This window comes from Epinephelus moara, unplaced genomic scaffold, assembly GCF_006386435.1.
Source record: "Epinephelus moara isolate mb unplaced genomic scaffold, YSFRI_EMoa_1.0 scaffold552, whole genome shotgun sequence".
Taxonomy (NCBI): Eukaryota; Metazoa; Chordata; class Actinopteri; order Perciformes; family Serranidae; genus Epinephelus; species Epinephelus moara.
In genome coordinates this window covers 1-14989 of record NW_026082490.1, presented here as the reverse complement: position 1 = coordinate 14989, position 14989 = coordinate 1, and the positions used below count along the sequence as shown (strand labels likewise).

Genomic DNA, 14989 nt, shown 5'->3' with positions numbered 1-14989 from the left:
ATGCACCATCTAAGTACAGTATAAACTAAACTAAAATAATTGTTTCAGTCAGCTGACCCTCTGATCTTGATTTGGGATACAGGTTCCTGGTAGTGGTGATGATGATGATGATGATTCTGGCATTTCCACTAACCTCTGTGATCACCAACTTGACTGTGACACGTCTCTTCAGTCAGTTCTGCTCTGTGTTTTGTAACTGGACGTCTGAACACAGTGAAGCATCGTGTGTTTGACAGTTTAATGACATAAGGTGTGGTACTGTGACAATAACAAATCATTTACAGCAGGGTTACAGCAAAGATGCTAGAAATATTCCATTTCACAAGATGCTATGATTGCTCTCACCTAACATCCTGCATTGCTGGCAAATGTTCTGCTTCTATATGTGGGAGTGCTCGAGACAATGTTGCTTTTAAAAAACATATGAGATCTGCAACAGAGACATGAAGGTGGGAGATTAGATTTGAAATGGAGCAAAGCCACAACCTAGATGAGAAAGGATAAAATGGACAGTGGGCTCATGCAGGCACATAAACTTTTTTTTTTTTTTTACATGTAGGAAAATAGTGTCACCAACACAACTGCTACACCGAAAAAGTCTTTTCTGTTGAACAGATAGAAGCAAGGCTTCATTTCCTTTTCAGGGTTAATACCAAAACATTTTCATTTATCAGCTACATAAACTACACCATCACTGGACTACACTGTACTAGCGCAACTCTGGGCCTTTGGGCGTTTGTTCTATAGCACACACAAAGCCAACATTAGAAGGTTATACTGACACTAGGGTACTAAAACGTAAGCTTGGCATTTAATTTGCGCGAATGCTTGGTCCTGTGAAATTGGTTCAGCTGATTTGCCACAGGTTTGGACTGGCCTGACAACAATGACATGGAGATCACAAAAACACTGGTATCAAAAGAAAAAGTGAAAGCACATTACAGAACTGAAGGTACAGTGAAGCCAGTTAAAAAGGAAACAGGCAGAGGTAGATGCACAATAAATAGGAATGACGATGCATAAAGCGGTGTACAACTAAGTGGTTGCAGTAAACGGGGCTGTTACAAAAAGATACATGTGAAATGAACCAGCAAATCATCTTCGGAGTGGCACTGGTGTGTTAACACATATTCGATAGCTGCTGTGGTTTATGTAGTGGTTCCAAGTGAAGACTTGCGAGTTGAAAATAATGGCAACCTGGATATTTAAACAAGTTAAACAAATGTACTGTGCGTTACTTTGAGTCAGAAGCTTCCCGACTGTCTGTCCTACTGATGGTTTGTGTTCCTCCACTGAAACAGCCCGCAGACACCTCACCACACTGGGAGTTTGTTTTTCTTTCGCCATAATTCACAGGTGGGGAGCCGAAATGAAACGCCAGGATTTAGTCGTCACTTTAGAGTTACTGGTGCTCTTACTCGTGCGATCTGTGGTCTGCGTTTCTGTTTCCGACCGTTTGGAATGTTATTTTAAGTTTTTCATTTACTGGTCAACATTTAAAGCCCAGTTCAGACCAAAGATTCAAGACAAGATGAGATGAGTTTAAACAGGCAACTGAAACATTCTAAAAACCTGCTGGTTCACATCAATGCAACTAGATGACAGTGTATCATCTCTGGTCAACAACTCTCTGTACTTCTGTTCTGATTTGCAGCTTTTCAGGTTTATTTTGTGGCTGAATATAATTTGTAGCTTCTTAAAATCTGAATGGGGATAGTGATAGTGAGATACTGGCTACAGCGATGAAACAAAACCAGCATTAGATGGACTGTATTCATAATCAATACGCCACAGTAATATATATATTTTTAAAAACAGCACCAATTATCACCACCGTCTGACACCGGCACACGGTGAGGACGCAAACAGAGGGCTCGACGGAGCACCTGCTGCAAGTGAACACGCCTCCTGCAGTCATTTTGACTTGACCAGTGAGCTTCACTACAAGCTGATTGGCTGTTGAAACAGGTGATGTGCTTTAAAACCAGCCGTCAGCAATTTGACCAGCTATCTGCAGGTCACACCATCACCCAGCTTGAGTCGAGCTCAGACCGAGCAGTTCACACCGCTGACACTTTTTTTCTGCAACGTTCTAAACCGGTTTTGTTGCGCTGCCAATCTTTGGTCTAAACTGGGCGTTATACTTATGGAGGAATAGTAATATTTCTATCACCCATTAAATACAAGACACTGTGTTTAAGTCATGACAGGAAGAACAGGAACACGTATGTTGCGCAATATAACGTTGGTTAATTTAGCATGTCTCTGTAAGTAACTGTAAGCTTTGACCTCTGGGAGGCAAACCTGCTGTAGCACAGATGTTAGTAGCTTCTGTTGATCACATTGTTGGTTCACACACGTTAATGGCAAAAGGAACAAATCAACACTAGTATTATTCTGAAGGTGCAACTGAAGCAAAGTCAAGATAAAAAAAAGACAACCAAAAGGAGTGTGAGCCACACACCGTACAAAAGAATGGCTTAATGGAAACTGGGGAGATTATTTTTTCACTCGTTTGACAGTTTCACCATCAGTCACATCTTTACAACATTAAGACACTAAGTTAAGGATGGAATGGTTGACGTGTTCTCACTGGGAGGTAAAAATTTAAATGGGGGTTGAAACAGGATCCAATGCTGCTTCAAACTGCCAAAATAAAGAACATCAACAGTGTTTGAACGTTTTAACTCCAGTATGATATACACACACACACTATTCTTTTGTATTGAAATTTGTCTTCAGAGGAAAAAACACCAAATATTCCAAATTATTTAGAAACCCGTCATTTACTGTTTGGATTCCTTTGTTTTGGCAGTTGCTGCAGATGGCAGAAAATGATAAAACACTGCAGTTTGTCGTCAGGATGAAGCCGAGTTGCTGAGTGGGAGAGCAGGTCAGTTCTTCAGCACAGAGTCGTATGTCTGGTAGACGTATTGAGAAACCTCCGGGGCCCGACACTTGAGAGACAGCTGAGAGACAGAGAGAGGTCGCAGAGTTACAACAGGAGACACCTTCACTCGTACATACAATCAAGTACGTACAAGTGATCATCTGGTTTCTTTCCTCTCTATGAGAGTGACCTGAATATCTTTAGATTGAGGTAAAACAAGATATTTGAGGACGTCATCTTGAGCTTTACCTAACACTGAACAACATTTCTGACCATTTTCTGAACATTTTACAGACCAAACCACTATCACTTAATCTAGAGTACAACCCACAGATTAATCTACGATGGAAAGTAGTAGCAGTCTAAATCCTGAAGTTTTCAAGACCTTGAAATTCTTCTTTGCTTTATTTTTGTCCCTCTATGACCAACACACCTGCATTGGAGTTCTACATTCAACCTTGTCAATGTCACCTATGATTTTTCCACAGTCAATGTGCAAATAACAAAACGTCAAACAACTATAAAGCTGAGGGCCAAAAGGTTAATTGGTGAATACTCTACCGTGTAGTTGGGGTTGCCGGGCTGAATGCGGAGCTCAGCCAAGATCCAGATGCCGTTGGTTAGCTTGAGGGACTGGTAGAGCATATCCTGGCCTTCTACGTTTCTCTTGGCGATGGTGTAGATGTTGTTATTTTGCAGCTTGCCCGATACTGTGTCTGCAAGACCAGAATCAAAGTCAGGTAATTCACATACCTGAGTTACTGAACAAAGAGAAACCACATGAAACACACGCACAAAAAGCCGTAATCACTACAGGTACTAACCCTAATGTTCACATGAGCTAATGCAAACTGCTACTGGCAAAAGGTTGATCAGGAAACTGATGGTAAATAGCTCTATGAGGATTTTAATAAACTATGACTGACAACCTTCAGATTTCAGTAAACCTGACCGGGTACTCTACAACACTGGGCTAAGCTAAGAGGTCATTAACCATTGTGCTGCCAGGATAAGAGCGGCACAAGTATGGGCAGGTTGGAAGTGTCCTTCAGGTACAGAGGAAGAGGAAATGTCCAGAGATATGCATGTGGGTGGAGAAAGAAAACACAGAGAGAAGAGTGAGGTCTTTGGATGAGATGGTGTCCAGGGCGACCCTTTGGGGTGAGGTGATGATTAAACAGCATTGTTACCACACAGGTGTGCCTCAGGTTGGTCACAATGAAACACCACTCTAAAAATGTGAAGTTAAACTTGCAAAAAAGTCATAAAACAGTTAATTTCCAAAACGAATCATTTGATTAGAAAAAGAGGGATTCTTTGAGTGCTGATATTGAGTATAACATCACTGGGAGGCTGAACTGTGTATCACTCAGCTTTACAGATGTTAATTATTTTTATTTTATTTGGCCTACATCAGTGGCGTAACAAACTTTGCACCGCAAAGATGAACACATCTCCACAAATATCACTTGAATTAAATTATGAATGGTCATCCGAGGAGGACAAAGTGTAGGAGAGAAGCCTGGATACTTCACTGCAAACTCAGGTGTGCTCATGTCACAACGGTCCTGTCTGATCAAGCTGTTAACTAAGGCTACTTCCAAATAGTCAATCAAATATTAGTCGACGGGAAAGGTCATTAGTCGGTAAGATTTCATTGGTCGCTTAGTCACAGAAAAAAACAAAAACAAAAAACAACAGTGAAACTCTATTAGGAGCTGCACCTTGTCAAAATAAATCCAAACCTATGTGACTGGACCATGTGGGAGTTTAATTTGAAAGGACAGACACAGGAAGTGTCCATGCTCAGCAGTCAGACAGGAGTCAGGTTAATTTCCACGGCTGGTACCTGCAGTTATTCCACAGGCTAGTTAATAACATGTCGGGCAGGAAATCCAAAGTGTGGGATCATTTTGAGAAGGTGAAGGACGAACCCAAGGTGATATGTAAACTCATCTTCATTGGTCGACTACAAACATGACGTATCATCTGAAACATGGAAGTAGCTACATGCCCATTAGCCCACAGCGTCATTAACAGGCGGCTCGCTCAGTGTGTGACGTGCACTTGTAGATAAAATATAGGCCTATATTAATGAAGGTTCATTAGTACGGTTTTGTATTTCTCTGTAATGTAGCACAGTGTTAACAATGTTACTGATACTATTCTTTCTCACACCTTCAACTCAAACCACCAAAATATATCATTTACTCATTACATTCATATCATAAACATGCAGGCGACTAGTCGACTGATGGACCGTAATGATGACTGTTGGTCGACTAGGTAAACTCTTAGTCTGGGGGGCAGCCCTACTCTTCACAGATTCACACATGCCAATGAAACAACTGTCAACAGAAACTTATCTCACTGGTTTCACGATTAATGGAAACATACATATAAATTTGAAATGATCAGCTGATGTTTTGTGAACAGAACAAGTGGCGGCACATCAGGTGGAAAAAAAATGCACTTAGGCCAAAACTAAGTGTCGTAAATATGATCTGCTTGTATGAAACTTCACTTAGATAATGTATAAATCAGAAGGCACATGGTAACTTACATTAAGACAGGAAAAAAATTTGAATCTTTAACCGCATTTTTTTAACCAAACAACCGATGATTCTCCAACTGCATTCAATAAAAGTAAATGTCAAGATAATATGATATAAGGAGTGAGATTAAGCAAATAAACATACACTAAATCAATGATCAACTTTAACTGTCCAGCAGAGAGATTTTCTTATTTGTTAACCAACAAACAGGACATTAGAATCATCGCTTTGTAACCGAGGGCGACTTTATTCACCAGCTTGGCCTACCTGCATTTAGGTGACACTCCTTTATCTGGTACTGGAGCTCATTCTCATTGGGGATGTCTTTCCAGGTAGCCAGGAACACCTGTCGCTCTGAAGAAGGAAGAAACAAAAACTGAGCTGAGAGCTGATTTCCACACGGAGAAACCTGACACATTATTCTCTAGTCTTTCAGTATAGCATTTATGTAGCCGACAGGTGCATATTGGAGACCATTTTACAGAGTTGTTGTTTAAATTTTAAGCCTGTTGAATTGGAGCAAATTGAAATTACACGACTAAAACTGACAGTTTAAACTTGAGATATTCACTGAAATAAGGAGAGAATCCACACCACAGGAATTCAGACAAGACATTTTCAAAGTAAAATCTTAAATGTAAATATTAAGGATTCAGTAGTAATTTAATTTCACAATTATATTTTCAGTAGTCTCTATATACAGACTCTACATTCAGTGAATGTAGAGTCTGTAGGCAAACCCTGGAGATCTTGCCTCCGGAAGAAGAGCGAAAGAGCCCTGGCTTCCGGTTGTAGGCTGTTTGTAGTCCACGTGATATTGACCAACCACGTTTGAGCCGGCTGCAGTTGTTGCCAGGTTAAACGGTCTGTGCAGTGAACTATAATATAACTGGCGTCACTGCAAAAACCGGAATGCCAAAAAATCAGTGGTCTGCCCCCAGAGGCTGTATTTGCTGTCTGCCAGAAGTCAGATGCCGAATACAGCCGATGGGTTCCGAGAATATACTTTCAGTAACTTATAAGAATCAAATATTTATGGCAATAATTTCCTTCCAAAGACAGAGCACAAACCTGATTTTAAAACTGTCTACAAATAGCTGTGTTTTCAGATATCGCACAGTAGTGCTTCCTGTCTTAAATTCTGCAGTAAGCATATTTTAGAAATCATGACACATCTCGTGTTACCAGCAACATTTTGTCCCTGCTTCAGTGGTTGTTGAAGATGTTGTTTATCACTGAATAATGTGACAGTGAGGGTGTAAAGAGAAATGTGATGCTGTTTTATAAAGTAACAATCGTACCCATTTTTCCATCCTCAACAAAGAATATGTTGAGAGGGATGAGTACGCTGAAGTAGAAGACATCGATGCTGTTCTTCACAGCCACCTGGGCACAAGTAAACAAAACAAAAGCTTATTATGCTTGTTCTGCACGGCTGAGATGTGCTGGGTGATATCAGCAATTACATAAAACACAATGCAAACAAGAAAGTACAAGTGACAGTTTTGCAAATGTGTTGCACTGCTGTTCAGATGTTTGGTGAGTGACAGCTCCTGTACCTGCAGATTATTGAGAGGGTCCATCTTCATGACTGGCCCGATGGTGTTGATAGGCAAAGAGATCTCAATACTCTGACTGGGCATCAGCGGAGTGTGAATGGGCAGAGGACTGGTAGGGATCACCCCGAAACTGTGTGGAAACCAACAAAAATCAAACACTGGCAGCATTCAGTTATAATATATACACTTATACATCAAACTAGAATTACAGCAGTCTAATACTCCTTTCATACCTGTCTTTCTTGTAAAGGTTAAGGCGTCTGTGTTATTCATGAATTCCCTATGACTCAACCAGCGTTCATTTTCTTTGAAACAATGAACCCACGCTGACCGACTTGGCTTTGTGACCCAGGTAGACAGGTGGGTCAGACAAGGGTCATTTGGTTGCAAATGGGGGCACACAGGTCAGACGTAATTGTCACAGGTCGCCGCAGCCCCGAAATAAACAGAACAATGTCAGCAGGAATCTTTTTAGCTACAGCTACGATTTGAACATGAAGATGTGACAAGATTTCGAGGTGCAGTAACTCCTGGCAAGGAAGAACAGGTTCCTACAGCAAAAGGCAAATTAGATTCAAGACTTTTTTTAAGGCTATTTGGAATTAAATTTAGGACCAATTTTACAATAACAAAAAATGAAGAAAAACAAAAGCATGACATATGGTGGAGGCGTGTCAGAGACGAGGATAGAACCCAACTGGAAAATACCTGCTGTTTGTTGGTGGGGTTTCTTGGCGATTTTTTTTGTTCTTCACTCTACATGTGGCACTCCACTGTGTTTATAAAACTTTTTTCGCACAATACACCGAGCCTAGTATGCACTGCCTTGTATCGATTTCAGCCATGCAGCTAAATCTTGGTTAAATAACCAATTTTCATCGCATTTGCACTTTGCCATGTTGCCCAGTGTACAGTGACAGTGAGCTAGCAGACAGTAGATCCTCTGCTCTGAACATACTGGCTGGAAACAAAATGTGAGTGTTGCTGGTTCCACTATCCTGATCTAAGTGACGTTAATGCAATAACTTTCAAGACTTTTTAGGGTTCCACAAGGACCTTGAGAAGTTATGTAGCAGGTGACCAGGACGGAGACAAGGACAAGGTAGTGTGTGCGAACACAAGGAGGCTGCTAAATAAGAGAGGCATCCAATGTACACAGAAAAAAAGAATGCCTGAACAAATAAGTTCTCAGCAAGTGAGGTAATTGGTATGCATTGTTTCCGGGTTGTGATCCAGGTCGTATCTGAATTGTCATGACCAGGAAATAACCCATGTTGGCTGGCTTGGCTTGAATTGACAAAAGACAGGTCAGATGACCCCGATCGACTCTGGTCATTGTTGTGAATGAGGTATAATTAAGCAGCTCTACTGTTTAACACTCATCTCACCCACCTGTTCTTGTTAAACTGGACAGCGAAGTCGGTCATGTGTTGCAGGGCCTTGTTGGTGAAGGTCATGTCCATGTACATGTGACCCTGGCGGCGAGAGAAGGTTCCAGAGATCTCCAGTCCTTTGGCTTTCACTGCCGGCAGCCACACCTGGTAGAACAATACAAACATCATCAGTTCTACAGATTGTATATATTTAGTACGCTGCCTCACATTCAAGGATCTCACATTACTTTGTATCTTGTTATTTTACTGTGAGCCCTGTGGCTGTAATTGACTGAATGCTAAATGTTCTGAGGTTGTGTGAACTCACTGCTTTAGGGGATACGAAGCCTCCAGTGGTGATGGCCATGCCGGTGGAAAGCTCAAACAAGTCGTTAAGGCCACTGCTGACAGCCTGAGGAGCTGGTGTGGGTGACGGAGCAAAAGTACTGGGGACAGATGAAGGGATGAAGTTCTGTCCCACCTAAAGCGGTAACAACAAAATCACACACACAAAACACAATCTAAGCAACCATAATTTAAGTATGCATCACTGGCAACTTCACAGTTTGCTACAGACCTACAAAGAGAAGCACACAGACAATCTTAAGGCATGCCAAAGTAAGAAACGTTATCAAAAACAACACTTCAACTATAGCAAGTGATTAGCCAAAGCCCTTATGACAGAGGAAGTGTGAACAAGCTCAAATGTGAGGTGAGAGCCTCACCTGTGGTTTGTGTGTTTTAGCCCATTAATTAGAAAGTGACAGTGACCAAAAATACAAACGCAATACTTTTGGTTTTTGCTCCCATTTTCCACAAGTTTCCACGAGCGAGCCGCCTGTTAATGACGCTGTGGGCTAATGGGCATGTAGCTACTTCCATGTTTCAGATGATACGTCATGTTTGTAGTCGACCAATGAAGATGAGTTTACATATCACCTTGGGTTCGTCCTTCACCTTCTCAAAATGATCCCACACTTTGGATTTCCTGCCCGACATGTTATTAACTAGCCTGTGGAATAACCGCAGGTACCAGCCCTGGAAATTAACCTGACTCCTGCCTGACTGCTGAGTGTGGACACTTCCTGTGTCTGTCCTTTCAAATTAAAGTCACACATGGTCCAGTCATATAGGTTTGGATTTATTTAACAAGTTTGTTTAACACATTTGTTTGTTTGCTTGTTTTTTCTGAGACAAAGCGATCAATGAAATCTTGCCAACTAATGAGCTTTCTGGTCAAATAACATTTGGTCGACTATTAGGTGGCAGCCCTAGTGTAAAATGTGCAGCCTCTCCAGACGGAGATGAGCGCAAGTGAAAATTTTGGGATGCTTTTCCCGGTCAGAAAATGGGCTAAAACATGCAAAATATCCGTGTGATCTTCTAGCTGAAAGTATTTGAGTGTGAGAGACAGAGAAGCCAGGTTTAAAAGTTGAAGAGGTCAGTTTGAGAGTGTGGTGGGTTAAATTGCAGCATGCAGCATGCAGACAGGCAGACTGCCGAACAGAAGGGCTTGACTTACTGCTGGACTTCCCCCAACACCTCCGCCCAGGTCTCCCCCCAGCTACAGGAGAGAAGAGAGTTCCCCAAAGACAGCATCCAAACATCACAGACAGACCAAACACACAAACAAAGACAGAGACAGAGACTTTCTTAGCAACCGCAACCCATCAAGAGGAGCCCTCACTTCTGGGAAAATACCAACTCCATACCGTATGTTAGACATTAAATAAGACTTTAAAATCTGTAAGGAGATCATAAAGGAGTCCAGTTGTTCCAGCGGCTTGGAGAAGTGGAGGAGTGACCATCAACAGAGGAAGAATACAACAAGGCTTAAGCCTGATTTATACTTCTGCGTCGAATCAACGCTGTAACTACATCGTAGCCCGACATGCACCTCCCCAGAAATTCAATTACACGTCGTGGTGACGCAGACCTCCTGTCTATTATTGTAAGCTGAAACCATTTCCTTCAGTGGAAACAAAGCTTTTATTTACTTTAATTTCACAGATAAGAAACAATAACTTGTCAAGACAATAAAGCCTCCACAAAAATAGCATTTTAAGTCTTGTGTGTGATCTATCCTGGCTTAACATGAGCAGAGGATATCTCTGCTCGTTGCTAGGCTAATTTATACAATGTAAAATGCCATAGGCTTGTGCTAATAACATTAGCATGTTGTATTTGTTTGGAAAACGTGTTTAGTTTAAGACAGTTGTTTTGTCAGTGAACCTTGTGAGCTGATATGGAGCCGAAATTTGTAACGTTACCTTTGTTAAATGTTGCTGTTGTCCCTGGCTTCATATGAGCAGAGGAAACATCTGCTAGCTGCTAGGCTAATTTATACAATTTAAAATGCCATAGGCTTGTGCTAATAACGTTAGCATGTTGTATTTGTGGGGAAAATGTGTCCAGATAAATACAAGTGTTTGTCTGTGAATGCTGTGAGTTATCGTGAAGCTGATTTGTGTACTTGTGTTTGAAACTGTCTCCATTAAGCCATATTTAATGTGTGTTTTGAATCAACTAAACTTTTCAGCACTTCACAGAAACCTCCGCCGCCGACTAGTGTTTTGGAGGTGTTACTGCAGAGTGACACAGACACACCACTGCACAAGTATAAATGCTCGCAATGGCATAGGCCATGTGCGTAAATTACGGCATAGGCTCTGCACAGAGCTGACGCACAAGCATAAATCCGCCTTTAATGTAGCTCTGTGTTGAAAATATTAACATGTTAATATACCAACTTTTCACAACAATTAGAGTCATACATTTTAAAGTTTTCAGAACAAAAATTATTAAACAGTTTAAATCACAAACATATTTACATTATGAGCAAGAAAAAAACAACGCAAAATTTCATTTGAAAAGAACAAAAAATGTACTGTAATAAGATTAAAAACAAATCTTGAGTGATGAATACACACAAGTTTTTTGGACTTGTAACACCAAAACGTTGTTCAAGATAAGCATTGGTATGAAAACGAGGAACCACAGAACGCTGATCAAGTCTTTAGCCGTGTTTAGCCAATGCTTCCACTCTACAGTAAAATTGGTGTGTGTGTGTGTGTGTGTGTGTGTGTTCAGGCTCACCAAACTGTCCAGGCCTCCTCCCAGAAGATCCACCGCACCCATCTGCATGGAGGAGACCTGGGGCACATTGACTGGGGGGCCCAGGTCCAGGTTCAGCAGGTCACCCAGCAAGTCACCCTGGCTGGGGATCACATGTGGCTGGTCCATGGCAGCTGCTGGCCCGCCGCTCACTGGGCTCTCACCTGTGTCAATGCTGTCAGAGGAGGAAACAGTAGTGCTGGTGAGGGACAAGTAATTTAGAAAGGCATCGCCCTACATGTTAAGAGAGTGCACATGGCAAGATGGCTAAAGGAAGTCAGAACCATGTGAGTGCAATCATGGGACGCACAGCTGCCAGTAGAAAAACTGAAATGCTGGTTTGTCACAGTGTGTCTGACCTGCTGTGCTGCACAGGAAGGTGTTTCCGGTGGATTCCATGGCTGCCCTCGACGAAGGCACTGGGGGGTTTGTGATAGACAGAAGCCAGGGAGCCAATGTGGCAGATGAGCTCGTCCAGTAGGGTGGGTTCGATCAGGTCTGTCTCCTCTGAGATCAGGGGCTTCTCTGACAACACCACCTCCTTGGCCGTCACAGGGTCAGTGGACAGCAGGCGCCAATAAATGTAGCCTCGGTCACGCAGGTCGGGGTTATCAGAGTCCTGCAGAGGAGCAGAGAGTTCAACATGTGTGCTGTGAATCATATTTCTTTGTTTCCTATTTATTCAGTGAAGGAGTAGATCTTGTGGATCAGTTGGACTGCGGTTATTTGTGTTCATGGTAGTTAAGAGGGGTCCATATTAAATTAACAAACAATAATCGTCTGCACTTCTTGAGAATCAAAAAACAACACTTACCTGGGTGGCCAAGCTGAGGACCTGCTGCACCAACTCCTGAGTCTCTGATGGTTTCTTAAGGAACAGCTTGACAATGGCAGTCAGCAGAGTGAGCTGGACCTGGACATCAAAGCACATGCTGTTAGATTATCATATGTTCAGTTTACAATGCCACCCATCCTCGCAGTAGGAGGAGTGAAAGGCAAAGTGTGGAAACAGCCAGACAGGCTGATGTGTGGAGAAGGTCCTGTACTATACTGTCTAAACTCAACTGTGCTGAATTATTCTCAAGTATAAATTTTATTATCTGTGTAAAACATAAAACCTTACTGCAAAACAAGCCTGTTTCCAAAGAGAGTAACAGCGCTATTTTTATATTTTCCCCCATTATCTTTGTATGTGCTGAACATGACGTCAGTAACTGTGAAAGATTCTGGATGTACACGCTTCAAAACATGCTGTCGGCTTATTTGAAGAACCTGCCTGGGTGCTCTCGTCATGGAAACCCTCGAGGAAGCTCTCCAGCAACTCGTCAGCGTTGTCAATCCTCTCGGCGTACTCGCCAACAATCCAGATCATGGCAGCACGAGCGTCGGGCTCATCCAGAGAGTCCAGGTTCTCACACAGTGTGGCGATGATGCTTTCATACCTGAAGAACACCAGTATCTCAGAGGTCAGAATAAAACTCAGCATCTTTCATGAAGTGCTGTAAATGTGACTGGCTGTCTGTATAATTATTTGTTGAGTAGTTCCCAGCGGTTCAGTGGGAAACATACTTGTTGGGGTACTTGCGGAAGATGTCCCTGATGACCACAATAGCCTCCTGAACCACGTAGTTGACTTTGGTCTGGATCAGGTCCAGCAGGGTGCTGACGCAGCGCTCAGCTGATTGCTGGAGAGGAACAGGACAGAGGCGCTGTGTCACCATGATGATTTTGCTACTATGACAGTGCTCTGGTGTCAAGTCTGATTAGAATTAAGATTGTTGTGCTGCAATGCCCACAAGAGGACTTTGGCGTAGACATCAGCAGCACTGACAGCATTTCTTACCTCCACTTTGATGGCACAGCGTCCGATGGCTCGTACAGCCTTGCGCACAAAGTCAACATCCACCTCTGTGGCGTATTCCTTCAGTTCGGCCAGCACCTGAAGTGACACAGGACACAAGTGAAAGATACTGTATGTGTACCCAATACCACACCATAGAGATCTGTCTAAAGGGTTTTAGATGTGATTCAATGTACTGATTTTGTTTGAGTTTGATGTCTTTACTAAAATTACACTCCATTTAACAACAGACATCATTTGCACAACAAAAAAATTATCTATTTCACATGGGTTGGATCTTTCAAACCCTGAAAAACCAAATATCATCCTGAACTTCAATATATTTCACTCCCACATACATTTACTAACCCCGACAATGTTGCTCTGATGGTGTTGTTTTAACCATGTGTGTGAGTGTGTGTGTGTCTATGTGTGTGAACACGGCGAAATGTGGTCCTAGTGACACCACAATGGAAACTACCACAGAGGCTGTTCTGAGTATTTCGCCAGGTGTTTATATCTGTGAGCAGATTTTGTCAGCACGATAATGAGCACTGAGCAAGATGCAGTCACGAAACTTTAAAAATGCGTGGCTGAGATCAAAATGAAGGGTGAGTTCAAAAACGGGCATGGTCTGAGCAAAGGGGCCACAAGTAAAGAAGGGGCCAAGCAAATAAACGGTTACCTAACGACAGAGACTTCCTACTTCCTAGGCAGCAGACATGGCCACAGCAGGTAAGTGTAAAGTCGGAAATTGAACACATTTCACTGAAAATGAAACAGCTGCATTTGTCTCATTTGTTTGTGCGGTTTTTTTTTATTTTTTATAACCCATTTGATGTGAGACACAGCTGGCCCAATTCAAAAAAGTTTAGACACCCCTGCTTTAAACCATGACTGTGAAAGAGAGCAGAACCCTATGTAGCACTGTCATGTAAGGTACCTGGGCAATGTTGGCCTGGGAGGCCAAGCGGATCATGATGTCCAGTTTCTCCAGTTTCACATAGATAGGGTCGTTGTACTTGACAAAGAAAACCTTGATCTCCTGCTTCAGGATCTCAGGCCTGCACACAAGCAACACATATTAGACTGTCGCCTGTATCGATATATAGAATGGGCAGTAGCAGTAAAAAATGAAACAGAGCCTCTGCTGTTTGTGGTCACGCACCTTTTCTGGACAATGAGGTTAATGTTCCTCAGAGCCACGTATTGGACCTCAGGCTCTCCAGAGAGCAAGGTGACCAGCGGTGGGGATAACTTCTTCAGCAAGGTGTTGTAGTAGTCGGAGTCCTTTGGCAGCAGCTCCAAGAACTTCATCAGAACCTTGACAGCTGACAGCACCACTGCTGAGTTGGCGTGAGACAGCCGGGGAGTGACACGCTCACAGATGCTTTGACAGGGAGGGAAAGATCAGAGTCAGTCAGGGAAATGTAACTTAACATGAACCTGAATCAAGTTGTTGTAGTGACTGTGTTGGGCCTGTGTCTGTTCCTACAACATTTTAGCTTTTGTGCCGAAATCTTTTCTACCAGTTTGGACTTATTTATGTTTCCAGCATCTTACGAAGACGAAGCTGGGTGGAGTGGTGGTTGTCCCACATCATCTAATTTCCCTCGAGTGGTATCTCTCTATGCAGATTATTTTAAAGTAACATTTAA

General features: G+C 42.4%; 1 protein-coding gene across 1 annotated transcript; it reads right to left on the bottom strand.

Moving 5' to 3' along the window:
- Positions 1 to 224: 224 nt before the first annotated feature.
- On the bottom strand, positions 225 to 14721 carry LOC126387499 (AP-1 complex subunit beta-1; the record flags this gene model as incomplete). The annotated part of the gene is made up of 16 exons (XM_050040003.1): positions 225 to 2969; positions 3452 to 3606; positions 5713 to 5799; positions 6747 to 6831; positions 7005 to 7134; positions 8397 to 8542; positions 8706 to 8858; positions 9900 to 9941; positions 11474 to 11666; positions 11851 to 12110; positions 12306 to 12404; positions 12768 to 12933; positions 13061 to 13176; positions 13335 to 13430; positions 14275 to 14395; positions 14500 to 14721. Coding segments are annotated over 16 exons (2146 nt in total), but the record flags the coding sequence as incomplete, so codon positions are not given.
- Between the last annotated feature and the right edge of the window lie 268 nt (positions 14722 to 14989).